This window comes from Zosterops lateralis (genome assembly GCF_965231275.1).
Source record: "Zosterops lateralis genome assembly, chromosome: 4".
Classification (NCBI taxonomy): Eukaryota; Metazoa; Chordata; class Aves; order Passeriformes; family Zosteropidae; genus Zosterops; species Zosterops lateralis.
In genome coordinates, this window is record NC_139765.1 from 26,480,137 (window position 1) to 26,507,324 (window position 27,188).

Here is a 27,188-nt window from a genome sequence, read left to right on the forward strand (position 1 = left end):
GCAGGTCCCGCTCTTGCTACTGATGGAGATCCAGAGATGCCGTGGATCTGTCTCCTGAGCAGAGGACAACGGTGCGAGACAGGAAAGCAGCAATGGGACGCGTGGGCTGAGAGCGGGCAAGGAGAGCGTATGCAGCCCGACATTTACCTCGGTTTGAACTGGTGCTAAAAAGACCAAGAATGTACGTTCAATCCCTGTATGAGCCAACCACTTAAGAGTCGAGCCTGATGATCCTTGTGGGTCCCTTCCCTTCTCTCGGAATATTCTGTGATTCTGACTGCGAGAAGGGCGGGACGAGGCCAGACCCTTCGGGAGAGGCGGAGCCGCCGCCGCCCCAGGGACCCGGCAGAGTCTCGCGGGAAGCCCGTGCGGAGCCGCGCGGCGGGGGATGGGAAGGGCGCCGGGTGGGGAAGGGCCACAGGCCCCGCCCCCTTTTTGCAGTCCTCAACCAGGTCGGACCGCCGGCAATATACAGAGGCGCGCGGCGGCCGGCGACGCACTGAGGCGGTGGGTGCGAAAGGTGCTTGATCATGTCTGGTCGGGGCAAGGGCGGCAAGGGGCTCGGCAAGGGCGGCGCCAAGCGCCACCGCAAGGTGCTGCGCGACAACATCCAGGGCATCACCAAGCCGGCCATCCGCCGTCTGGCTCGGCGCGGCGGCGTCAAGCGTATCTCGGGGCTCATCTACGAGGAGACGCGCGGCGTGCTCAAGGTGTTCCTGGAGAACGTGATCCGCGACGCCGTCACCTACACGGAGCACGCCAAGAGGAAGACGGTCACGGCCATGGACGTGGTCTACGCCCTCAAGCGCCAGGGCCGCACCCTCTACGGCTTCGGCGGCTAAATTCGGTTCTTGTTCTAGCTTAACGTTTTTACAACCCAAAGGCTCTTTTCAGAGCCACCCACAAATTTCATAAAAAGAGCTTTAAGTTGCTGTCGTGTGTTGCCTCACGTCTGTGGCTGGAGGGAAACTGGCAAGGCTTGTTTTTCCTGGCTTCTCCGAAGCCACAGCTGCTTATCACACTCATGCCGCGTAACGTATTTTCTTACTCCACGCTGAGCACCCCTGCTCAACCCAGGCCCTCTTTCAAAAGGGCTACGGAAGGGACAGACCAGCGAGAAAAAAACGTGGGGGGGGAGGGGGGGGCGGTAGATCGGGGACAAGCACCATTTGCCGCAGCCTCTCTCACGGCACCAGTTTTGCCGCGGCAGCCTGGAAAGGGAAGGGCGCTCCTGAAATGGCGGCGCTCTCCTCTGCCCTGTCGGTGGGCGGGACGGAGCGGGAACAAGAAACAGCGAAGAGCACCCGTTAGCGCCAGGAAACGAATGCACAGCAAAGACGCCGCGAACCCTGAGCGGCCAAAGCCTCCCCGCCCGCCCCGCCCCGCCCGAGGCGGCCTGTTCTCCGGGTACTGCTCTCACCTACACTCACCACAACCCCTTACAGCCGCTCCCAGCGCTGGCAGCTCGAGACGCTGAACCCGCAGAGGACGGCAGGGCTGGACACCACGGAACACCTGTACTCCCCTCCCGCTCCCCCCCGGTAGCCCAGAACTGGCGCCGCCTCGGGCACTGGAACGTGCCTGGCACGGGCTGCCCGGGCCCGCTCGCTAACAGGGACAACAGCTCTCTCCGGTGGCCTTGTGGTGGCTCTTAAAAGAGCCTTTCGGTCTGAAGTTAGAAGGGTGGAAAACTCAGGCGCGCTCTCCGCGGATGCGGCGGGCCAGCTGGATGTCCTTGGGCATGATGGTGACGCGCTTGGCGTGGATGGCGCACAGGTTGGTGTCCTCGAAGAGCCCCACCAGGTAGGCCTCGCTGGCCTCCTGCAGCGCCATGACGGCCGAGCTCTGGAAGCGCAGGTCGGTCTTGAAGTCCTGCGCGATCTCGCGCACCAGGCGCTGGAAGGGCAGCTTGCGGATCAGCAGCTCCGTGGACTTCTGGTAGCGCCGGATCTCGCGCAGCGCCACCGTGCCGGGCCGGTAGCGGTGCGGCTTCTTGACGCCGCCCGTGGCCGGCGCGCTCTTGCGGGCAGCCTTGGTGGCCAGCTGCTTGCGGGGCGCCTTCCCGCCCGTCGACTTACGCGCCGTCTGCTTCGTGCGCGCCATCGCTTCGTGAGCTCCAACCGCCCCGAGAAAGCCCCGACCCGGGGCCGCGCGCGGTATTTACGGGACACTGTGGCCCCGCCCCCCGCCGCTGATTGGTCAAATAGGCGGAGAATGTAATTGGTTAAAAACAGAATCTTGTCCGAGCCCCGCTCTACCCAAATAGATCTGGAATTGTTTCATTTGTGTTACAGGAACATCAATATCCGTCAATGTTTTTCTTGTACTCTGTTTCTTATGTTTCGTTTTCTCGAAATTATTTCCAAGTGGTAAGCACAGCTTTGTATTTTAAGCAATGTAATCACATATAACGTCTTAATGAACAATTAATTCCCCAAAACCCCACGCCAAACAAAACAACAAAAAACCACGCAAACGAAAAAAAAAAAAAAAAAAAACCAACAAAAGAAAAAAAAAGGCGAAAAAAAAAACCCAAACAAAAAAAAGCGAAAAAAAAATCCACCCCAAACAACACAAAAAACCCCCACTACACACGTCTTGGTTTCGGATTGCATATAAAGCACCCGATCCCTTTGTAATTTACTTCTATAAAAATATGAAAAGCACTTCCATAAAAAGCGCCCCGTTATACAGAGAGTAAGCTATCAAGAAGTAATTCTGATTACAAACACGGTATCTTATCTGTTATTTTACGAAATTTATGTTTTATATCCCCCCCGGCCCTTAAATAGCAATGTAATTTAATTAATTAAAGGAAGTGGTTTAAAAGCAGAAATGTGGGCTCGGAAGAAAGGGAAGAGGGAGAGAAAAGCCTGGCTTAGGTGAGATATTTAGGAGCAGGGCTCAGCACAGGAGGGGGTTAAAGCGGGATTTTCAAACCGTCCCCTGAGCGCGGCCGTTCCCATCAGCCAATCACCGGGCAGCGCTCGGATATAAAAACGAGCTGAGCGCGGTTCTCACAGCCATTGTTGGGTGGTTTATTGTTCTCTGTCTTGTGTCAGGAGGGCTGAGCCATGGCGCGCACGAAGCAGACGGCGCGTAAGTCGACGGGCGGGAAGGCGCCCCGCAAGCAGCTGGCCACCAAGGCTGCCCGCAAGAGCGCGCCGGCCACGGGCGGCGTCAAGAAGCCGCACCGCTACCGGCCCGGCACGGTGGCGCTGCGCGAGATCCGGCGCTACCAGAAGTCCACGGAGCTGCTGATCCGCAAGCTGCCCTTCCAGCGCCTGGTGCGCGAGATCGCGCAGGACTTCAAGACCGACCTGCGCTTCCAGAGCTCGGCCGTCATGGCGCTGCAGGAGGCCAGCGAGGCCTACCTGGTGGGGCTCTTCGAGGACACCAACCTGTGCGCCATCCACGCCAAGCGCGTCACCATCATGCCCAAGGACATCCAGCTGGCCCGCCGCATCCGCGGAGAGCGCGCCTGAGTTTTCCACCCTTCTAACTTCAGACCGAAAGGCTCTTTTAAGAGCCACCACAAGGCCACCGGAGAGAGCTGTTGTCCCTGTTAGCGAGCGGGCCCGGGCAGCCCGTGCCAGGCACGTTCCAGTGCCCGAGGCGGCGCCAGTTCTGGGCTACCGGGGGGGAGCGGGAGGGGAGTACAGGAGTTCCGTGGTGTCCAGCCCTGCCGTCCTCTGCGGGTTCAGCGTCTCGAGCTGCCAGCGCTGGGAGCGGCTGTAAGGGGTTGTGGTGAGTGTAGGTGAGAGCAGTACCCGGAGAACAGGCCGCCTCAGGGGCGGGGCGGGGAGGCTTTGGCCGCTCAGGGTTCGCGGCGTCTTTGCTGTGCATTCGTTTCCTGGCGCTAACGGGTGCTCTTCGCTGTTTCTTGTTCCCGCTCCGTCCCGCCCACCGACAGGGCAGAGGAGAGCGCCGCCATTTCAGGAGCGCCCTTCCCTTTCCAGGCTGCCGCGGCAAAACTGGTGCCGTGAGAGAGGCTGCGGCAAATGGTGCTTGTCCCCGATCTACCGCCCCCGCCCCCCCCCACTTTTTTTCTCGCTGGTCTGTACCTTCCGTAGCTCTTATGAAAGAGGGTCTGGGTTGAGCAGGGGAGCTCAGCGAGGAGCACGTTACGCGGTATGAGTGTGATAAGCAGCTGTGGCTTCGGAGAAGCCAGGGAAAACAATCCTTGCCAGTTTCCCTCCAGCCACAGAGATGAGGTAACACACGACAGCAACTTAAAGCTCTTTTTATGAAATTTGTGGGTGGCTCTGAAAAGAGCCTTTGGGTTGTAAAAACGTTAAGCTGGAACAAGAACCGAATTTAGCCGCCGAAGCCGTAGAGGGTGCGGCCCTGGCGCTTGAGGGCGTAGACCACGTCCATGGCCGTGACCGTCTTCCTCTTGGCGTGCTCCGTGTAGGTGACGGCGTCGCGGATCACGTTCTCCAGGAACACCTTGAGCACGCCGCGCGTCTCCTCGTAGATGAGCCCCGAGATGCGCTTGACGCCGCCGCGCCGCGCCAGACGGCGGATGGCCGGCTTGGTGATGCCCTGGATGTTGTCGCGCAGCACCTTGCGATGGCGCTTGGCGCCGCCCTTGCCGAGCCCCTTGCCGCCCTTGCCCCGACCAGACATGATCAAGCACCTTTCACACCCACCGCCTCACTGCGCCGCCGGCCGCCGCGCGCCTCTGTATATTGCCGGCGGTCCGACCTGGTTGAGAACTGCGCCGGGGCCGGGCCGGGGCGGGCTCCTCGCGCGCCCTTCCCCCCGCGGCGGCGCTCCCGCGCTCTCGCTCCGCCGGGGCCGCGCGCTGCCGGCTCGGGCCGGGCCCCGCTCCCGCGGGTGGAGCCCAGGGCGGGCCGGGAGCGGAGCCGGCCGCGCTCAGCCCGTGCCCGCCGCGCTCGCCCGGCCCGGCCCCTGCGCCTCTCGCTGCCCACACGGACCGGGGCCCGCCGGCCGCGGGGCCGCAGCTAAACCCGGGCAGTGCCCGCGGCGGGGCCGGGAGAGCCGCGTTCCCCCGCGCTCCGCCGCCTCCTCGAGCTGCGCGCCGGCAAAGGGCTCGGCCGGGCAGGGGAGAGAGTGGGCGCCGCGCTCCCGCTTCTACGGTAAATGCGGACCTTGCCACCGAAGGCTGAGAAAGGGGGTAAATGTGCAGCAATGTGTTTTTGGTTTTTTTTCCCTTCGGGGTAGACGCTTTAATTTTTTTTTTTTTTTCTGTGAAGGGAAGCCTTGTCTGTTCCACATCTCTGACTTAATGATCACATTGCCTCGTTGTGTTTGTGGAACTGACCTGGTAATGAAAGAACTTATTCGTGTCTCTTACCGATGTACTCATAAAAAACCTTCATTATGTCTGCATTTTACACGTTACAATGTTTGATCATTTTCCTGGTCCTATTCTTTATTGAAACATAATAAAGCATAACTTTCACCGTTTCTTTCTTCACATTATATTACTTTTTGGATACAGAAAATGGTCTGGATGTGTTATTTTTTTGCTGGGTTGCCTTTTGGCTCCATGAATACATTCTCCTGCAGTACCCTGAAAGCCTTCAAGCTTTGCATGCACACACCTACTTTTACTTTTTCTGAGTTATTCTTTAAATTTACCATTAATTTGAAGGTATTTTTACTTTGTTCTGGAAGGATTGTCAAATAAATGCTATCCCTTACAGTTATTATTTACCATCTTTCTTGGCAATAGTTTTCATCTGGTTAATTATACCTGCATGCAGTGCGCAGGTTTGGGGGGGGGGGGGGTTGCTGATCAGGTATTTCTCAATTTGTTTGATTCTCCCCATCTTTTCCCTGTTTCCAATGGGTGCCTATTACTATACAGTGCTTGAATGTAAAAAGGTTTTGCTTGGTAATTTCGCACACTTTTGCATTTGAGCCATCACTCTTTTGTTGTTGTTTTTTTGTCCTTTTTCACCACCTTTTCTCAAAATTTCTCTTTCTCACGGGAGATAATGGGGACTTCGAGATTTACTTTTCTCTCTCTGTAGACCTTTTGCATGTATGTAATTTATCTAATACAAGTTATGCTCGGCCAGCATGGTGATACCTATTTTCATGTGTAGATATCCAGCCAGTGTTTACAACAGTTTATCCCTATTAATATCAAAATTTGTTCTATGGGTATAGGAAATATGTATTCATCTTTGCATATCAACATCAATGATGTTTGTAGGACAGATGAAACTCTTCCAGTTGTTGTGATCTAAGCCCAGCCAGTAACCAAGAACCACACAGGCAATTGCTCTTTCCTCCACTAGTAGGACTGGGGAGAGAATCAGAAGGGTAAGCAAGAAAACTCATGGGTGGAAATGAAGACAGTTTAATAGCGTGTCCCGGTTTGAAAGGCAGGTAACTGCTAAGAAGGGGCAGGGCCTCCCTTCAGAATGGAGAATTCAAATCCCCTCCCTGCAAATTCTTATAATTTAGAAAATTAAAGGGGCTTTCAGGCAGAGGTATGGGGATAGGAATAACAGTTCTTCACTAGTATGTAAAACAAAGCAAACAAAAACAATAACTACAGCATTAATAACAAAAACAGTACCAAGAAACTTGAGGGCTTTACTGTACAAAACCGAGGGCAGTTTGGCCTGGGTTTCCCTGAAGGATGCTCAGAACACCAAGCTGGAACACTGGAGAGTCCCAGGCTGGCGGCAGGAATGGCAGGATGTCCCAGCAGGGCAGGGGGGTGCAGGGTCACACTGTAGCAAAGCGAGCAGCGCCGAAGAAGCTGGGCTGGGACAGCGGGGCAGGGCTGGCCCAGCTCCAGCAGAGCTGGTGGAGAAGCTCAGAATTCCAGGGCATGCAAGCAGATGGTGGTAGATTTCCCAGGACTGGACTTTCTGGTGACAGTGAACTCCTCCCACAGCGAGCAGCGGCCTGGCCGTGTCCTCTCCCGATGTGATGCTGAGAGCAAGAGCGAAGCTGCCTCCAGCTCTCTCCTTTACCTGCCCCAAAACTGCGTCATCTCCCCGTCCGAACTTTCAGCCACCACTTTGTTTTGGTCAAGCACCCTTAAGCACCCAGTACTTAAGTCTCCTAGTAATTTATGGGGAAAAAATCTTTAGAGTAAAAAAAAAAAGGACAAACCGAACCCCCAGTACAGCGAAAGCAAAAGCTGCACTCACAAGAAAACTAAAACAAAACAAAGAATTAATTCACCACTTCCCGTGGGCAGACAGGTGTTCAGCCATCTCTAGGAGAGCAAGGCCTGATCACTGTAATTCTTACTTGGGAAGACAAATCTATCACTTCAAATGTCTTCTCCTTCCTCCTTCTTCCCCTCAGCTTTATATACTGAGCATCAAGTGATGAGGTGTGGAATATCCCTTTGATCAGTTGTGGTTACCTCTCCTGGCTGTATCTTCCCATAATCTCCCAGGCACCCCCAACTTCTTCACCTGTTGTGGCAGCACAAAGAGCAGAAAAGGCCTTGGCTCCGTGTTGAGCCCTGCTCAGCAATAAGAGAAACATCACCATGTTATCAACCCTGTGCTCAGCACAAATTCTAATTGTAGCCCCATACAAACCACTGCAAAGAAAATTAACTCCAACCCAACCAGAACCAACACAATTAGAATCACTGTCTTTGCACAGTATTCATCATTACACTTAGTCGAGGAAAAAACCCAAATATTTATGTGCAGTCTTTTCCCCACTCTCACTGCATTTATGAGTTACAACACAGAACACAATAGAGAACTCTGTAAAATTTCTGCATAACTATAAAATGTATTATTCTCTGCCTGTTATTACTCTCAGTATTTGATATCATATACCTTTTCCTGTTGCTTTCTACTTATCTATATTCAGATGGCCTTTTTTGGTCTTTTCAGGACTCCTGTAAAAATTATTTTTCCTTTTTTATACGGCACATTTGGTTTTATTTAGGGTTTTTTTTGGCACATCTTCTCTATATCTTTGCTTTAATTCCATTTCAAATGTATAGGTGCTAATTGCAGATTGTTCAATTAAACAATTTAATTTTATTTATTATGTTTAATAAGAATACTTATTTGGTTTTGCAAAATTCCCAGTTCACCTCCCTTGCCCAGTGTTAATTGGCATTTTGTCAAAAAGTTGCAATCTCTTTTAGAATCCATTTGTTGATGCTTTTTAGGCCACTAAAAGTCTGTGTGTAGTGCTTATTGTGTGGTTAATATTTTTTCCATTAAATTTAACCTTTGCTTACTTTTAAGTCATATTTTCTTGATCTTCTCTATATAAGACCTCTTTAAATAATAAAGTTTTTATCAATATCCAGGGTCCATTACTTCTTAAATCTTAAGACAAACTCCTATGAAGAACCACAACAGGTATCAATGTAATTTGTTCCTAAGCAATACCTCAGCTTCAAAGGAATAAACTCCACAGATTATTTAGAGCAAATTTTTATTATGGCCAATTTTACATAGAATCCTAGTAGATATTACAGCAATATACAAGTACATAAAATAGATTCATGCATTAAAGTGTGCTTAGGTTATTTGGGGAAATATTTTTAATTTCATGTTTTTCGAAGTCATGCTTACCCTAATTTATCTTTTCCATGCCAGGTAACTTAATTTTCTTGGTTTTATTTTAGCATACTTTACTTGTGTGTTACTTTTCTAACATCTGTGGGCATAAAGTAACAGTGTGTATATTATCAAAGTATTAGGACACTTCTGAAGATAGACAAAATTAAACCAAAAGGAGGAGCAAACACCCTGTTTACAGGAACTCAAACCTTTTGATGCTATGAAAAAGAAAAAAAAAAAAAAAAAAAAAAAAAAAGGGTTCTAAGCAATCTGAATTCACTGAATTTTGAAATAACACTTCCTTTCCTATATGACATCTTTTATTTTATGGCCAGTTTCATGCTTAATGGCCAGTGTTCATCCTTCACTCCTGGTGGTTCATCTACATGGATTATTTTTTACTCAGAACCAAAAAGTGAGCGTATGGACTACAAACTTTTATCTATCTATCTATCTATCTATCTATCTATCTATCTATCTATCTATCCCTCCATCTATCTATCCCTCCATCCATTCATCCATCCATCCATCCATCTTTTTCTGTTAACCAAGGCAATAGGAGAAGAGCAAGGGCAAAAGCTTTTCCTGATCAGGCAGCATTAGTTGGAAGAGCCCTGAGCTATGTCCCATGATGTGGGCAGGCAGTCAGGGCACACTGGAATGCAGGAACAGGTTGGGTGATGTCAGGAATGAGTGAGAGAATGACTCCACTTCTTTGCCCACTCGAGGAGTGTCAGCACATTTTAGCACTTCTCTTCCCCCCTGCATCTGCTTTCAATCCCTCATCCTGACATTCCTCCCAACACTCCTGTGCTTCCCAAAAGACAACCATCATCTTGAGGACTGTTGAAGTAATGTGATTTTCAAATTTGTTTTCTCTTTAATGATCTGCTTTCCTTTTCAGGTAAGCTGTTACCTGAGCTGAAGGAGTTCAGTAACTCTCTCAGTGGATCTGCCAGCACATGTAGTTTCATGTCCTTAAGAGAATGAATATTAACTTAAAAAGTCTCAGTGATGTGTTTTTTAAATCAGCTAAAAGTATCGTGATAGAAATAATGAAAATTGGAAATACAGATTTGGTTCATCTCCTAAAGCAAAAACTTACGATAGTGCTACTTTATCTCCATGAAATATTTGTGAGGGAAAGGAATATTTTTTTTTTTGCATCATCTACCTAGGGAGATGAGCATCCCAGAGCACTATCATACAAGATGTACAAGCCCAGCTGAAAACAAAGACAGATTGTTGCCAAGAGTGATGATCAACATGATTAGACATTACTGAAGTTGTTGAATTCCATGAAGAGGAAAAGAAAATATTTTTGAAAGTTGCAGAACAAGCAAAATTAAGGCTTTGTGCACCCTACTGACATGGAGACTCCAAGCTGTCAATCTCTGCACAACCCACGATCCAGGATACTGAAGACAGGCCCGTCAGCATGGCCAGTGGTTATCCCCACATAATAAAGGGGAATCACACCTTTGACACCTCAATATGTGCCTAAATTCCTGCCAGACTCTCTGAAGCTTGGTCATCCAGGTCCTAATTTTCATTCTCATTCACCTGGACTAATGTGATGAACCAGGGTCAGGGACTGACTGCCCCTGTGGGTCTGTCTGCCCCAGGGCACAGGATTTATTCCTGGCTGTGCCTCTGCCTCGAGGCTGTACCTGCAACAGGGGGCTCCAGGCCAGAGCAGAGACATTTAGAGTTGAGCTCCTCTAGGTGGAAGCTTGACACCAGCATGGATCTTGTAGCTCCTGTCCAGTCACAGTGGAGTCCATCTCTGACAGAACATTAAAAATATATACGTACTTTTTACCTATGCTGCTTAAAAGTGTTTCCTTTTTATGCATTGATGTGTTTATGCAAAAACCCTCAGTGGTTCCTGCTGGTTATCCCCAAATTCAGAGACATAGACAAGGGACAATTTAGGCTGAAAATTAACAAACAAAAACCCCAAAACAACACCACACAGGAGAAAAAGTTACCAAGTCATTTACAAAGTAATAACTTTTTTCCACTCTTCTTCATTTTTCTGTGTAAGCATAGTAATTAAATATTGATCTTATTAACACTATCTCCTACTGCTTCTATTCTGTACGAACTTCTTGTGGCTACAATGTCTTTCAGCAATTAGCAGTCTACTCACACACACAGGATTAGAAACTAATAGGAACTTCACTGCCTATAGACATGTGGACTTGGACTTCTGGATCATAATGTTTTGGGTGATCAAATGGCAAATTCAACCATCTTTTGGTGAGGAACAAAATATCTCTTTGTTTTCCTGATACGCAATAGGGAACTTGCCATGACCTGTATAACATAAACATCTTGGGCTCTCTATCTTTAGGTGTTTTGTGTGTCATTAAATAACAATAGACTTCAGAATTATTTTTTTTTCAACAATAGTTTTCAATTTCGGTGCCTGTCCTCCCCTTGTGCCTGATTCTACCTCACTCTTCAGAACTGTCTCACCACCATTTTCCACCTTTACTGTACCTTCCAGTTTGATGCTAATAAAAAACTTCCCACATTTGAAAATGACAAATAAATAAAATAAACGTGTTCAATGCTCAGAAGCACTACAATGAAAGTTACTCGAATTTCTAGAATCACCAGAAGAGGAACAGAGTCAAACAGGATTTTGTATCTTTGTACCATTGTGTGAAATAATTCCACCCATCACAGTGTGCACATTTCTGGCCTCTAAATAAATAAACAGTTGCAAGAGGTAAAGAAATTCTGAGAAAAGTGATAAAGGTGATTTAATGCTTAAAATGGCTTCTCTACTATCATACTAGGACACCTTCAGAAAAATGACCACTATTAATTGAAGATATTCTTGCTTATCTTTACTACCTAGGAGCTCAGTGGTTAAATCCATTAAACTTAGTGAAACCTAATCTAATCATAAAACTAGTTACAACCAAAATGTTACTGATATCAGAAATGCTGTCTTAATTTCATAGTTTTCTGAAATAAATGGATCTTTACTTTTTTCAAATCAGAGAGAAGAGAGAAAGATGATGGTCCCATTTCTCTTCTCACAGAAATCAATTCTGGACTATAGAGCTGCTTGCACAAGCCCTAACATCGGTAGTAAATAGTTCATAAACTAATCAATTTAATTACAACCATGTCCTGAAGACCAAGTTCTGTTTTCCATAGGATAAAAACAAACAAACAAAAAACCCCATACAAATCCCCTTCCCAAAAAACACCAGGCCCAAACAAAAAACTGACTCTACCCTTCCCTCCCTCTCTCCCCCCCAACACCCCCCCCCAGACAAAACATAAAGCCAACAAACAAAAAACTTGCCCTCAAAAAAGCTCCTATTCGAGTGCTTAACTACTTGGTTTGTTGTTTTTGTTTGTTTGTTTTTCCTGGGCTTCCACGTTTTTCTTACACTTCTCTCGGAAACTACTTGTGAAGGCCACAGGGGAATCCCATGACAGGAAAAACCCACAGCTTCTATTGAAAGAGGACTTGTTTTCTATTTGAAAGCCCTCCCGACACAAGAAAAGAGGTATCATTTGTATGCAGAGTGCAGAGGCCTGAAACAATCAACCTCTCAAAGGTGTGATACACAGGTGCCTCCTGGAGAGGAAAAAGGTTTGTTTGCACCTGTGTCCTTACTCTGGCAGGGCCGTTTCTGTACCTCGCAGCCACATCTCGTTTTCTAGGACAGAAGGGACAAGGGGAGAGGAAGGATGGAATGATCATGGGCTGCTGACATGTAGCATGGTCCATTGCTCTCTCAGCTTTGAAGCCTGCAGAACCAAAACAGTATTTTCTAACAGAGCAAATTGGAACATCCCAATTGCTCCGTGGGTTGTTTTGTTTTTGTGGTGGGTTGTTTAGGGTTTCGTTTGGTTGTTTTTGTTTGTTTGTTTTCCCTTAGCCTGGGCAAGAGCCGCAGTATAAATAAACGACAGTCAAAAATGGCAAGCTAGCAGTTGATAAAAGGAACACCAGAAGCGTTCAGAGCACGGGCTGGTTTGAGCAGCAGTCAGAGCGAGATGCGAGATGTCACCCCTGGCGGTGTCGCGCCGCAGATTCATCTTCTCTGCCTGCGGATGAAGGAAAGGAAAACGCCTCGGGGGTGGTGGGAGGCCGGAAAGCGGCGGCGGGGACGGGAACCACGGGGAGAGAGGGAGGGATGGGGGAGGGAGGAGGAGAAGAAGGAGGAGGGAGGGAGGGAAGCTCTTCCCCGGGTGGGATTGGTTGGAAATTGCTGCAGCGCGGGCGGGCGGTGCCCGCGGTCCGGCCCGGGGGAGGGATGGATGGAGGGATGGAGGGATGGAGGGATGGGAAGCTTCTCCTCCTCCGCTGAGCCACAGCAGCGACAGCGCTGCCGCAGGGGCAGGGGGAACACACACAGGGGTTTAGCCACGGGTCAGGGCAATCCGCTTCTTTGTTGATATCAGACACACTCAAGGCATTTTTTGTGGCCTGCAAACGAAGGCAGTTTTCTGCTGCGTTCCTGCAGCTGTAGGAGCTTCGGCTTTCTCACAGACCTCCTGAGCCGTCAGCACCAAGGCCTTCAAAACTGCTTTGTACGTGAATTCCTTACATGTTTACAGAAGTCTAAACTGATCTTGCGCTATGTATTTTAGAGAGATAAACAGTAACTTTTTATTTAAAAAAATACTGGTGGTGTCTAAGCAGATGTGGGTTTAAGTGTTTAAGGAAAGTAAATTACTAATGGTGTTACTCAAAATATTTAGTATAGAATAACACCAGGTTTGTAAGATGATCCAACTGTATTTTATTTTGGTATGCTATGTAAGGTTGCAGAAAGATAGTAGAGAAACTAAAAAATCCAGTGAAGGAATTTGAGAGTAATTCAATAAAAGAACTATAAAAGCTTTGTGTAGACTATGTGATCCAAATTTTCATTTAGTTTTTACAAGGAAGAGCCTCGAGCGTCGTGGGGATATCATTGGTAAATTCAATTCACATTTGGTCTAGGTAAATACTCCAGCTTGCCTACATTATTGATAAAATTTCTAGCCTAAAGCAAATTTTCATTAAAAAAAAAAAATTAAAATCACATCTTTCTCAAAGACTTTGGAAGATGGCTTGTTACCTAGAAAGTTGGAACAGTATTTCTCTCCTCAATCAGGTCACTAGGCAAAAATCAAGCATAGATAGTAAAACTCAAACAAAAAAACCCTCAAAAAAAAAAAAACCAAAAAAAAAACAAAAAAAAAAAAACCCACAAAAACAAAACCACAATGTGAATTGGAAGGTAAGGAATATCCAAGGACTTTTTTTGGCACTTTATGGTTACTAAGACAAAGCCTAATAGTAAATGTTCTTTTATAATATCACTTTTTGTAAACTTGATTCCCAGCAGTCTTCTGAATGTTTCTGCAACTGAGCATAGTTTCATTTTGGTTTGGGTTTTTTTTTTTGTTTTTTTTTTTTTTTTTTTTTTTTTTGTTTGTTTTTTTTTTTTTGTTTGTTTTTTTTTTTAAATATAGTCTTGCACATTATTTCTTCTGGCTTTATGGAAAAACAAAAAGCTATTGGGCAACTACAGGTTAAATAACATTTACTTGGGAGCAAGCAATCTGAGAGATTGCACTACCTATGTTATGGTTAGTATTTTACAGCATAAGGATATCTGTTGTGTGGACTTCGATGTTCAAAAGTAAATTAGGGTCATACAATATTAAATGTTTATTTCATTACCAAAAACACCTGTAATGCACTGCTCTTAAATCTAAAGCCTTCCTCATTTTTAAGAATTTAGGTTGGCTGAAGAGACGAAACTAAATTTGGGAGGGGAAATTCCATATCTGCAATAAAATATTGTACTTTGAAAAAAACAACACTTTTAACTCTGATTTGTCTCATACTCAAAGAGGTGATATAACACATTTCTCTATTCTATTTCAATATATAAAACCCTCTTATTTAACTCTGGTATGCAGGCAGAGAATGTGTTCATTTATAACAAACAGTTACCCAAGGTAAAGGGACACGTTGCCCACGTGCAGTTGTACAAAAACATTCCAGGCATAATTTAGCTGAAGAAAACGAGAATTTAACACACAGAATTAATCGATTCTCCTTTACTAACAATAATATGCTTAAACCCATCCTGAAAATCCTATTGGTGGTGTAGAGAAGACAACAATATTTAGAAATGTCTATATAAGGAAACTGAGCTCATTGCATGAGCTGTTCTCAAGGGGGAAACATGGCTAGAAAGGCAGAGAATGAAACTGTGAGCTTAATGGATTAAAATACTGAACTTAACGAGTTTCTAGTGAGGAACATAATGGAAAAACAAAACAAACACTGGATTGCAATATACCCATATCTTCTTTGAAAACTGTTAAAATACGTGTGTTCTCAAATGATTTTTAAAACATCAGCGGCGGGGTGGGAGGGATAAGGAAAAAAGCCAACAAGCAATTTCCATGAGAAGCAGAACTTAAATACTGAAGTGCCTGAGAGGGAAGTATGAAGGTCACTCTTGAAAAGAAAAGCTCTCCCCTCTCACCGTGTTTTCAAGGGCGAAAATGAGAGCCGGGAGGCCTCTGCTTCGGGATTTTCAAATGGCCCAATCAGAACCTTGTACAAATCAATTCCCTTCTCCAGGCCCACGTAATCTCTTCTTTCTCTACTAAATATACACCGATAGAAGATTATTTTGCCGAATATGCAAAATACAGAAAAATTGAGTTAATAAAACAAACAAAAAAAACCCCGAGGTGTTTTAAACCTAATTCTAGCCTCAAATATCAGATCAGTTACTAATAACGTCCTGCAGCTGCTGCTGTTTCAAAGTCCAGCCCTGAATAGTGAATGACTAATATCTAATGCAATTTCTTGCAGCAGAACACAGATGATTTTAAAGGGGGGGGAGGGGGGAGGTTTTCTGCCTGTTTTGGAAAAGAAAAGGAAAAGAAAAGCCAAAATAACAACTAAACAAACAAGGAAAACAACCCAACCTGGAAATGGTTTAAGAATCATACACCGCTTAGAAACAGACCCGCGGTTCTCATCTTGTTTCCAAGGAAATTTTCAAGCGGCCACTCCCACGTTATCTCCCTCCGCCTGAAAAACATTTTCCATTAACACAACGCCCCGGTGACTCACTCCTCCGCCTACTGAGGCGGAACACGAAGAAGGAAAAAAAAAAAAAAAAAAAACAAAAACCACACCCCCCAAAAAAGAACCCAAAAATCCCTCCACAAAACAACAACCAAAAAAAAACCCCAACCCCCCCCCCACCCCCCAGACACACACACACACACAAAAAAAAAAAAAAAAAAAAAAAAAAAAAAAAAAAAAACAGCCTCACAAAAAATTGTGGGGGGAAGCAGAGTTTTCCTCGCCTTAGTTGTCAAGGGACGACTTTAGGGAACAAAGAAAAACAGCCTCCCCAGCCTTAGGCGGCCTCCCTGGGAGGCTCCGGGCGTTGCATCCCCGCCTTCCCTTCGGGCAGTTTTGTCTTCCGCATACAATATTACTGAACCAAAAACCAACTAAAGCGTCATTTATACACAGCTATTCTAACAAAGGAGGGAACACGGTGTTCTTTACAGTGGGGAAAAAAAAAAGGCAGCTCCCCCCCAGGATTAACCTGTTCAGAGGAAAGAGAGAGAGGAGCTGTCGCCGTCTCCCAGCAGCGCGGCCACCTCGAGGCACCAAGGGCGGAGAGGCTCCTCCCTGTCAATCCGATCCCTGGAGCATTGTGATTTATGGCCCCCTGACAGCCCAAGAGGGGGATGCAGCGCCTGGCGACTTCACAGACCACAACACTCACATGGCCAAGGCCTGTCCCCAGCTCAGGGTGAAGGGGCTCCCGCAGGCCCAGGCAGTTGTAGCCACCAAGGCCCCAAAAAAGACAACTAAGGCTACCAAACCCAAAAAAGCAGCACCGAAGAGCTCCGCGGAGCCAAAGGCAGCAGCACCCAGGAGACCACACTGTGTAAGTAAAGGAAACCTTGGCAGAAAAACGCAGGAGCATTTCTAAACACCACTCCCCCGCCAGGATGAAAGACAAGGAATTAAAACAGCAGGTAAAGTCCAGACTAGCCCATCTTCACTCCCTTTCCCCGCGTACACTTCTCCTCCCGTAGTGCTGCTCCGTGGGCTCTCACTCGAGCCAGTTCTGCCGCTGTCACCCATCCCTTAACTCGGAATACCCGAGGCTCCCTTTTGGAAACCCTCCTGGGCCGCACCCCAGGGAAGTACTTACTTTTCTTTGTTTACCATTCCATGAAAGCTGCTCTAAGTTGCCAATGAGCAAAAAGAGCAGCAGAGAAAGCAGCAAAGGCAGCGGGCAGCAGGCCCGAGGCGCTGGAGCCCGTTCCCCACAGCCCGGGGGAGGAGGGGCCCAGCCCCGCGGTTCGAAAGCCGCGCGCTCCGGCCGGATTGGCCCCGCCCGGCCCGGCCCGGCCCCGCCCGGGTGAGCGACGCCTCACCCCCACCCACCAACCCACCCAGGGGCGCCCAGCAAACCCTCGGCAGTTCACCTCTTCTTAAACCAGACTGCGGTGCCCGATTCCATCAGTCGCAACCGCGGCCTTTTATTTACTTTCTTTCAAAAAAGGGTAACTGATAAGACGCCTATGTAACTGCTTTAACTATTAAAATTAAGAAAAAAGGCAGGAAGCTACAGTTCAGCCAGGTAATATCTAAAGATATGTGACATTTCAGAGGCCTCCCCGGGAGACTTCAAGTCTACAGGTCTATTAACAGCAGGTATTCCTGGGGTGAAGCGTTCCTGCTCTTTCTAGGATAAAGTGGGTGGCTCTGAAAAGAGCCTTTGGGTTTTTTGGTCAGGCAAGATTTACTTGGCTTTAGCCTTGTGGCTGTCGGTCTTCTTGGGCAGCAGCACGGCCTGGATGTTGGGCAGCACGCCGCCCTGCGCGATGGTCACCTTGCCCAGCAGCTTGTTGAGCTCCTCGTCGTTGCGGATGGCGAGCTGCAGGTGGCGGGGGATGATGCGCGTCTTCTTGTTGTCGCGGGCCGCGTTGCCCGCCAGCTCCAGGATCTCGGCCGTCAGGTACTCCAGCACGGCCGCCAGGTACACCGGGGCGCCGGCGCCCACGCGCTCCGCGTAGTTGCCCTTGCGCAGCAGGCGGTGCACGCGGCCCACGGGGAACTGCAGCCCGGCCCGCGACGAGCGCGACTTGGCCTTGGCGCGCGCCTTCCCGCCCTGCTTCCCGCGCCCCGACATGGCTCAAAATGCCGGAAAATAAAGCAAAGTAAAAAAAAAAAAAAAATACCTGCGTAAGAGCAAGACAAACGCCGTAGAAGAAAAGGAATGCACCAAGAGCTTGAACTAGGCCTTTATATACCTTCCTTCTGAGGCTCGGTTGGAGTTCTGATTGGTGGAGGCAAGGATTGAGAATTTACCCAATGAGAATGCAGATAAGAAAGTCGACCAATGGAAGATCCCGTGTGTTTGACGTCACGGACCCGAGTTGTCCAATGGACGAGGACAATGTTGAGTCATCTCATTTGCATACCGGCCCTATAAATACGGGGGACTCGGCTGCGCCACTTTCGTCGCTCCTGCGCTCGTCAGGAATTGACAGGTCTTTAAAATGCCGGAACCTGCGAAATCCGCTCCCGCTCCCAAGAAGGGCTCCAAGAAAGCTGTCACCAAGACTCAAAAGAAAGGTGACAAGAAGCGTAGAAAGACTAGGAAGGAGAGCTACTCGATCTACGTGTACAAGGTGCTGAAGCAGGTGCACCCCGACACGGGCATCTCGTCCAAGGCCATGGGCATCATGAACTCCTTCGTCAACGACATCTTCGAGCGCATCGCCGGCGAGGCGTCGCGCCTGGCGCACTACAACAAGCGCTCCACCATCACGTCGCGGGAGATCCAGACGGCCGTGCGGCTGCTGCTGCCCGGAGAGCTGGCCAAGCACGCCGTGTCCGAGGGCACCAAGGCTGTCACCAAGTACACCAGCTCCAAGTAGGGCGTCTCGGACCGTCACTCTCAACCCAAAGGCTCTTTTAAGAGCCACCTATATAATCAGTAAAAGAGTCGATCACACTGATTTTTATTTTTCGGTGAGTGGTATTTATACTGTGTCAGTCCCTGGGTTAGAATATGCTGTTAAGAGATTAGAGGAAAATGTTAATCCTGTTTGAGTATCCGGAAATGTTTGTGTCGTGTTGTCTGTCCTGTTCTGACAGTTGGTCCCGTAGGTCAAAAAAAGCATGTTGAGCACTTAATGACTTTTAAGGCTATTAAAGATCTCTTTTTTCGTTTTAGAGTATTTATTCGTTCTAGTTATTCGCCATGACAGTGTGTTGTCCCCTTTAAATATTAGATGTCATTCTGGAGAGACTTGGCCATAAGCCAAAGTAGGTTGTTTACCCGGGAAACTCGGGATTAGTCTGTGATAATTGACAGATGATGTTTAATGAAACCTATAGCGGCAAGAACAGGAAATGTATAATAGTATAGAGAACACCATAATTTTATTAGTGCTAGAGATATTATAAGTGGTGTACTTTATTATGCCTGTGACGGAATTGGACCCGTGGCAGAATTAAGAAATCCCTAAGTAATAACACAATAGGAAACTACGAGTTTCCTGAGAGTTTCCCTAAGAGACTCTGGGCGGGAGGGGGGGGACAAAGAGCGAAGATGGGCACTTTAACGAACCTCGGGTAGCTCGGGATTCGCAGGGAAGGCTGTATTTGGGTAAACGTCTTTTACACGGGAACTGAATCCTGGTTGTCCCGGGCAGACGCCGCGATAAAACTGCCGCAGAGCCATACTAAAAACTCCGCATCTGCTGGCGGGGTGCAGCTGTGGGAGCGCTCCGGGCCGGGGCCAGTCTCGCTTGGCAGCACGGAGCTGAGGGATGAGAGAACAGGGAGCGCGGCTGCTCGGGAAGGGGAGGGGGAGGCGCGGGGTGGGTCCCGCCCATCTATTACCGCCCCCCCGCCCCAACGCGCGGGCTTTTCAAACCGTGCCCTTTGTCCAATGGCAGCCGCCTCTCGGCGCTGGCCAATCACAGCGCGCTGGTGGCTATAAATAGCGGCCGCAGTGGCTGCTCCCCGCTCAGTGTCCGTGCGCTCGGCCGCGGGGCTTGTGTTCTTTTGGGGAGATGGCGCGCACGAAGCAGACGGCGCGTAAGTCGACGGGCGGGAAGGCGCCCCGCAAGCAGCTGGCCACCAAGGCTGCCCGCAAGAGCGCGCCGGCCACGGGCGGCGTCAAGAAGCCGCACCGCTACCGGCCCGGCACGGTGGCGCTGCGCGAGATCCGGCGCTACCAGAAGTCCACGGAGCTGCTGATCCGCAAGCTGCCCTTCCAGCGCCTGGTGCGCGAGATCGCGCAGGACTTCAAGACCGACCTGCGCTTCCAGAGCTCGGCCGTCATGGCGCTGCAGGAGGCCAGCGAGGCCTACCTGGTGGGGCTCTTCGAGGACACCAACCTGTGCGCCATCCACGCCAAGCGCGTCACCATCATGCCCAAGGACATCCAGCTGGCCCGCCGCATCCGCGGAGAGCGCGCCTAAGCTGCTGGCGGACGGAGATTTCAGACCATCAGAAACCCAAAGGCTCTTTTAAGAGCCACCACAACATCACTGAAGAGCTGTAAATTTCTAGTCGTCGGTGGGAGGTGGCTTTTTTTTTTTTTTTTTTTCTTTCTGCGTGCCTTTAAAGGGAATCGGATTTTGCGTGTCCAGTAAGTACTAAACGTGTGAATCGTATTTCGTAGGAATTTCATCCTGTCTTTGGCAAAACTGCAGGTAGTACTTTTAAAGTGATTTTGCTGAAACAAATTTTCGTTTAGGGTCAAAAACTGCTTTCTACATCTTTTTCCCCATGTCTTTTTGGTATTTGGGAATCATGGCCTTTATTGTTTTGAAAGGGAAGAATATCCACTTTGAGGATGAGTGGGCTTTATCTGTCAGCATGCATCTTAAAATACTTAGTTCAAATTATTTGCGTTCATAAAAGTAGACACTTCTATAGAAGCCCATTCTCGTGATTGGAGAAGTTAAATACACCCTAAATGCTTCTTGTGTTTTGTAAATGCTATGCTGCCTTTATGTCCCTTACTTAATTTCTCTGTTTTTCAGTTTATTGCTTTATTCTGCCAGCAGTAATGTTGTATCTTCCTTTAGTCCCCCCCCTCCCCCCCCTCCCTTTTTTTTTTTTTTTTTTTTTTTTTTTTTTTTTTTTTTTTTTTTTTTTTTTTTTGGGAGGGTTCGTTTGACTCGCGTTGTTTCCTAAAGTGCAAAAACTTCTTTCCCGCCTTCCCTGGACGGACTCTCGGTCAGTATTTCCTGGGTGCTTTATGTCTCCTGGTCGTGAGCGGCGTCCCGCGGGCCTTTTCGGCTCATCTCAGGCACTTCTGTTCAGTCCCGAGATAAATGTCTCTCCAGAAGGAGTTGGGGGGATGGTTTGGAATGTACCGTGGGAGCAGGGATGTTTTCTGAGTTCCCTCTTTTCCCAGGGCTGTGCTCCTCACTGGTGTCTTGTCTAGGATCACACGCGTCATATCTTTAATAGTTAAAATTTTGGGTTGCATCAATTTTCTCTGTCCTTATTGAGGCTCTTAAAAAGAACTGTTGAAGTTACCTTAGACAAAGTGTTTTCCGAGAAGTATCTGGGCGTGAAAACTTAGCAAGTCCAGAATAATTTTTAGGCGGGGGCTCTTCCCTAATCGTGTTCGGTTATTTCCATGAAACTCCCTGGAAAGCGGCTTCTCCCTGACTGAATTCAGTCGCGCACACCCCCTTGCTCGCCCAGTAAATAGCTCTGTAGTTGCCTGAAAAATGTACATTTCCAAAATTATTTCGGACTTTATGGCACCTTTATGTACATTAATACTACAGGTAGTTTTATATACTTTGAGGAGGCTGCTGTTTCGTTGAGTTATTGGAAATTATGTTCCTTTGGTTTTTCGATGCTACAAATGAGTTCCCGCGGCTTTAAGCAGTGGTTGGGCTCAGTTAGACACAGCCTTCATTTACACTAGGACACAAGGAGTCCCTAAGAAATGCTTAGAGGAAATAATTCTCCTGGAAAGCCAAAGATTGCAAGACTCTTAATTTACTCTTAACTGCTGATAGGCTTCATTTTAGGAATATTTTTCTGTGTCAAAACCAGACTCTGCAGCAAAATCCGACCAATCAAGTGCCTCGACACCATTTTCTTTCCTCTGTTTTTCTCACTTTCAGCCATTTTCTGTTTCTGAACCTCGGAGGGTTAAAAGAGAGGGGAAGGCATCGAGAGCAAGGCTTTGGGAATTAAAAAGTCTCTCCTGTGATTTATTCATCCATCCTCCAGATTTGTTCATTGACACAGGACTTGTGTTTTTCTGAACAGTTTTTTTTTTTTTTCTTCCCATAGATTACCACCAGGATTGCAGAAATTAGTTTTAGTGAGATGGCCAAAGATATGTTTACCAGTTTGCATATGCTTATAAGAAAAAAAATATTACATCAACTAAAATAGCTTTTTCTAATAGTTTATTTAGAAGATATTTAATATCTTATACAAGCCATTGGTCAGAGTAGTTACATTTCAGCAAAATGTAGCATTAGAAATTATGCTTTTTTGGGGTTTTTTTTGCATGTTCAAGAGGCAAATAATTTTTGAGACAGGGAAACAGATTTTATTTGCCTTAATCTCTTGTCATTTTCCTTTAATCTTTTGAAGACCTCATATTGTTTTACTAAATAAAATATTATTTGGATTCGTTCAGAGAGAGTTGCATACTCAAATTGTAAAAAAATACTAACACTTAATAAGCTGAGAAAGAAAGATGTGCAATGTTTTTTATTTTTTCTGGGCTCATATAAACAAGTTATAATGCCTGAGTCTGAAGTAGTTTTAGGGTGTAACACAGCAAGTGGGTGGCATGTACACACAGGTGACTTAGTGCAAGATTCCCTAAGTCCAAGTTAGAATAAAAGTGGAGGCTCCTCTGCCAGCAAGCTTCACTTGCATTTTTTTGCTTTTTGCAGAGGAGCCTGAGATAAAAGAATGCTGCCAAGTCAAAGCTGGATGTGAGTTAGACCTCTGTGCTCAGCAGCTGAGGATTGGCTTGAGAGCTGCTGCTGATAATCAAGGTGCTATTGCAGGTGATTTTAGATGCTCAGCAAGATATTTGGCTGGGACTGTTCCTGGCCCTTTAGCCATCCTCCATGGATGAACTGGCTCAAATTAAAATCATGGCTTGGAAAAATGCTCTTATCAGTCCAATGGGTAAAATAGAACATAGCTACTGACGTTCTGGTGAAATACTTCATTTCATACAAATATATAAAAGGTCTTATGTGGCAGCATCTTTCTAGAACAAAAAATATTTGAGTCAGTCCTACTTGACAGATACTAATTTCTCAAAAAAATCTGAACAGATATGTATCCATATGAAAGGAAGGTTCTCATTTGAAATAAATATTGGTATGTAAGTATTTTGTAAAGGTGGATGCAAGCCAGTATGCAAAAATATGTCCTAAACATTTTCATTTGCAAGTCTCTCTTGTGGGCTTCTTCACAATCTGGATCACCTGTTGGTTACAGTCTTCAGTAACCACCAAGGGTGAAGTTTGAATTTGGCCAAGCACAGCTCTGCTACAGGCCTGGCCAGCTCTGCCCTGCTGCATCATTGCCTCTCTCTTCACTCACACTTTCAAGTCACTTTGCATCTTCAAGGTGGGTATCAGCCTGTTTCAGATTGTGGATGTGCAAACAACGTTGCCACAACAGTATGAACATTAAGATTTTATATTATATATTAGAAAGTACTTTGTCAGCTACTCCTATTATGGAATTAATTACACTGGCCACAATAACAGGCTCTGAACCCAGGATCCTGCTGATTAATGCACTTTTCCAAGCAAAGGTGTCCAATTTGTCTTTTATTAGTTCTCAGGTTACAGCTTGAGCTGAGTGGATCTGTAGAATGACCAGTACACCAAAAATTAACCTTCACAGGCCAGCCAGCACTCAACTCCCAAGCCCATCAGTTGCTTCTGGTCAGTTGTCTCTTTTGTTGGTTTTTGTTTTTTTTTCACCTGACATTACCCCCAGCAATTCTTGGAGTTGCTTCCTTGGTTCTTCCTAACCTTTTTCATTCTGCCTTGAGATAGTTGTACCTCAGCAGTATTAGCTTTTAACAAAATCTTTTATTTTGGTCAGCTCTTTCGGCCTAATGCTACACACACTCCAGCCACTAATGCTAAACTAGTTAATACATCATGAGAATATGGAGAATACAGTAAATCAAAGTTTCCTGTATAATACTATGAGGTAACACAAGATGAAAAGCTCTGTTCTCAGTGAAGCTGTTATGGCAATACCAGGGTTTAGTAATAGAAAGACAATTAAAGGAGTATTAATATATGTTGTAAAAAATAATGCAAACAGAGTTTGAATTAAACCCATTTGTACATAAAAAATGTAAGCCCTTCTGGCTAGGGGCCTTAACCCCAGCCTGTGATGACTGATAGGGATCAGAGAAACAAATCCTGCAGCTCCAGGGACACCGGGGTGGCAAAAGACATGCCCCAACCTCGCTCACTCCAGATGGTGCCTTGCATCTCAGTCTAAAGGTGCTTTCAGTTTTGGCTTCAGGTTCAACGAGCCACAAAGTTTAGAGCTCCAGGGGTACTGGTGTTACCAAAGACATGCCAAGGTGAGTATGGCACTGCCCTAACACTGCTTTCTCTAAACCTTTCCCCTCCAGGCCATCCATGGTGCTGGGTGCCTCAGCCAAAGCCTGCTCTCAGGTTAAGGTGTCAGTCACACCTGCAGGGACGTTGGGGTGGCAAAGAGCACGTCAAAGGCAGCATGGCCCTGCCCCAACGCTGCTCCCTCCTCGCCTTCTCACCTGGGTCACCTGTGGTGCTTTCTCAAGTTTACACGTTTTGACAATGTTCAGTTCCATATTTGCTTCCTAGTCCTTCATGTTCTTTTACCCTTAAGTGCTGTGAGGTTTTGCTAGTTCATTAACGTGAAAATGCTTTTTTTAATGGGCTTGATCACTGTCTTTGCACATCAGCCAAGTCTGTACTCTACTGTGCTGTCATCTGCTCTCATGTGGAGGTTAAATGTAGTTAAGATATTAAAAAACCTGATTATATATTATCTGTGACCTTATTGCTTCTCTCTCTACATTTTATCCTTGCTCATCAGGGTGGACCTGATATTTTCTGAGCCTGACTTTTTCCCAAAACACCCTTGTGTAAACAATATTCCTTTCCCATAACAGCAGGTGTTGTTTGCTATTTCTGTTATTAACCAATGGGAGAGGTGTCAATCCTATGGACCAATAATGTGCCTTTTAGTGCAGCATGTTATAAAAGGTCTGAATGAACTGTAAATAAAGCTTTCTGATTTCTACTGCCTTCTGATTGGAGTCAAGCATCTTTATTTCGTGTCCTATTGTGACACATCACTATCTATTTCTAAAGATCTTCCATTTTGTTGCATGCCGTCCCCATGCCATGAATATTTGATGTATTTATGAGTATCCTCTTTCTCTCTGCATATGGATTTTTTATGCTATTCCAAGCACATTAGTGATCCATCAGGATGGATCAGTAAAGCTATAAAAAATTTTGGCCTGTAAGAGCTTCAACTTGAGATGCCATCAATAGGAAAATAATTGATCCACATCAGGCATATGATAAACTTTCCCTGAAGTGTTTCATATGATCTCGTGGACTTTAGGGCAGTATGCCAGTGCTGTAATGAACATAAGGATCTAGTGCCCAAGGCATGATGTAAGAAGCATGCCAAACAAACAAACAAAAAAAAAAACCTCACAAATGAACAAAATAAAAAGTGTTTCTGAGACATAGGTTTTCAGGAACAACCAAACATTAAATGTAAATCTTTGTGTTTTAGATGCCAATTCAGTGTGCTGAGGTCTGAACATTTCCTGAATTAATTCAGACTACTGATAGTATATGAAAAACAGGTGAGATCTCCACTGCACCAATGCAATGATAAGAAGCAGTTTAGAATTTCTGAATGCTTTGTTGCAGTCAATTAGCTCTGTCAAAGTCATTGTCGCACTGAGATTGAAGAACTAATCAACAAACAGAGCCAGCTGAAATTCAAGTTACTAATGTTGTGAAATAGAACATTAAGGAAGGTTTTCTTCCCCTCCTTTTTCCTAAATCAAGTATGCTGTTGGTTGCTGTAATGGAATGTTATTTTCTTTATTTGGGCCAATTTTGATCTTCCTATCAGTTCTCCCAGGCAGACCCATCTGACTGGTTATTGTTGGTTTTTTATAGGAAAAAGGAACATGTTTGGAAAAAATTAAGATCATTACATGGATATGGACTAGTCCACATCCAGGACAGATGCATTTAAAAGCCTAAGAGTGGTAACTATGCAGACATGAAAGAAAAATGGAGGGTTTGCCAACCTTTGTCACTCTCAGGCTCCTTTGCTATTCTCAGTCTAGGCCCATATAACACAGAATTTTTCCCAGAACAAAAATGTCACCCCACCTCTGCATCCAATGCTTAAAAACTTTATCAGTCAGAGGCATTTCCAGGCCAGTCCTTGCTGGTTTTTAGGCAGGTGCATGCAGAGCTGGAGTTCACCTTACAGCAGCAGCACCAGTGCAGCCTACACAGAAACAAAATGAAAATACTGAACACATGCTGAGGACTGAATTACACTGTTATATGTGTGTGTATGCATGTGTACATACAGTCATACATTTCCAAAGATCTGTAACTGGGATCTTTAAATCCAAAGAATAGAAAGTTCTTAACATCCTTATAAAATTTATTTAGTTTAATGGTCCTGAAGCTTATAGCTGTAAGACTACATTAGAGGTATTTCCTAACACACAGTACTTTGCAAGCACCTCTATATATTGTATTTTAAGAACACTTTCCAGTACTAAAACTTTTTATCCTCAAGAATTTAGGGAGACTGGTTTGGTTTTTCAGTACATTATAAATAATGTTTAAGAGTTACTTTTTATCCTCAATTTAACTAAGAGTATAGTATGAAGCTGAAGCACTAATTCACTCAACTCTCCCAGGACAGATTCAGGACTCAACTATACAGGAGACACCCTCGCCCCTGCCCTGTCCTCAGAAACACAAAGCAGAGCTCCCAGAGACCCTCCATGAGCCTCCACCAGGTATTTACTGTTGCAAAAAGGATGGTGTTCTACTCCTCCTTCTCTTGGATACTTTTCCACAACTGTTTCATTTACAGATCAGTGCTAATGATGTCTTTATTTAACATTCCGGTTTGGGGTTTGGAGTTGCTGATTGCTTTTGCTTTGTAAGTGTGACAGGCTCCTGTGACTGGAGGGTGTCACACACATGTGAATGGATCAATCACTTTCCCGTAGAATATTCCAGTTTAAATGTAGGAATCAAATCAAAGGTTGGCTAATGGTACTTCTAAGAAGGTGAGATACGAGGAGAGCCAAGAGGGCCTCAGGTTAGGGAAGAATAAAAAAGAAATGCACTATGATACATCCATAAATCTTGGAGTCACAACTCCAACCCGGGAATTCCCTAAGTTATAAAATAGATTCTATCAGTAAACTTACAGTTTCATAAAAGAAGGCTAAAAAGCTTTGAACAAAGTTGTCTTCTGCAGAGTGAAATAGAAAAAGGGCTAAAAGATAACCACAGATATTAAAACAAGCAAGCAAACGAACCCCA

At 46.2% G+C, this 27,188-nt stretch overlaps 7 protein-coding genes across 7 annotated transcripts; 4 read left to right on the forward strand and 3 right to left on the reverse strand.

The window, feature by feature from the left end:
* Positions 1–79: 79 nt before the first annotated feature.
* On the forward strand, positions 80–932 carry LOC310908884 (histone H4). Its single transcript, XM_083860317.1, has one exon. The coding sequence runs from the start codon at positions 531–533 to the stop codon at positions 840–842; it is 312 nt and encodes a 103-aa protein (XP_083716443.1). The 5' UTR covers positions 80–530; the 3' UTR covers positions 843–932.
* A 528-nt stretch (positions 933–1,460) lies between these two features.
* On the reverse strand, positions 1,461–2,103 carry LOC310908936 (histone H3.2; the record flags this gene model as incomplete). Its single annotated transcript, XM_083860413.1, has 1 exon — positions 1,461–2,103. The coding sequence occupies one exon, from the start codon at positions 2,101–2,103 to the stop codon at positions 1,693–1,695; it is 411 nt and encodes a 136-aa protein (XP_083716539.1). The 3' UTR covers positions 1,461–1,692.
* A 932-nt stretch (positions 2,104–3,035) lies between these two features.
* On the forward strand, positions 3,036–3,580 carry LOC310908977 (histone H3.2). The gene has a single exon (XM_083860469.1). The coding sequence runs from the start codon at positions 3,075–3,077 to the stop codon at positions 3,483–3,485; it is 411 nt and encodes a 136-aa protein (XP_083716595.1). The 5' UTR covers positions 3,036–3,074; the 3' UTR covers positions 3,486–3,580.
* Positions 3,581–4,134: 554 nt separating this feature from the next.
* LOC310909103 (histone H4) lies at positions 4,135–4,649 on the reverse strand. Its single transcript, XM_083860667.1, has one exon. It carries the CDS (start codon positions 4,627–4,629, stop codon positions 4,318–4,320), a length of 312 nt encoding a protein of 103 aa, XP_083716793.1. The 5' UTR covers positions 4,630–4,649; the 3' UTR covers positions 4,135–4,317.
* Positions 4,650–17,062: 12,413 nt separating this feature from the next.
* On the reverse strand, positions 17,063–17,849 carry LOC310908558 (histone H2A-IV). The gene has a single exon (XM_083859709.1). The coding sequence runs from the start codon at positions 17,738–17,740 to the stop codon at positions 17,351–17,353; it is 390 nt and encodes a 129-aa protein (XP_083715835.1). The 5' UTR covers positions 17,741–17,849; the 3' UTR covers positions 17,063–17,350.
* A 201-nt stretch (positions 17,850–18,050) lies between these two features.
* On the forward strand, positions 18,051–18,794 carry LOC310908733 (histone H2B 8). Its single transcript, XM_083860092.1, has one exon. It carries the CDS (start codon positions 18,111–18,113, stop codon positions 18,489–18,491), a length of 381 nt encoding a protein of 126 aa, XP_083716218.1. The 5' UTR covers positions 18,051–18,110; the 3' UTR covers positions 18,492–18,794.
* Positions 18,795–19,634: 840 nt separating this feature from the next.
* Positions 19,635–20,667, forward strand: LOC310908862 (histone H3.2; the record flags this gene model as incomplete). Its single annotated transcript, XM_083860297.1, has 1 exon — positions 19,635–20,667. One exon carries the CDS (start codon positions 19,635–19,637, stop codon positions 20,043–20,045), a length of 411 nt encoding a protein of 136 aa, XP_083716423.1. The 3' UTR covers positions 20,046–20,667.
* Positions 20,668–27,188: the final 6,521 nt, after the last annotated feature.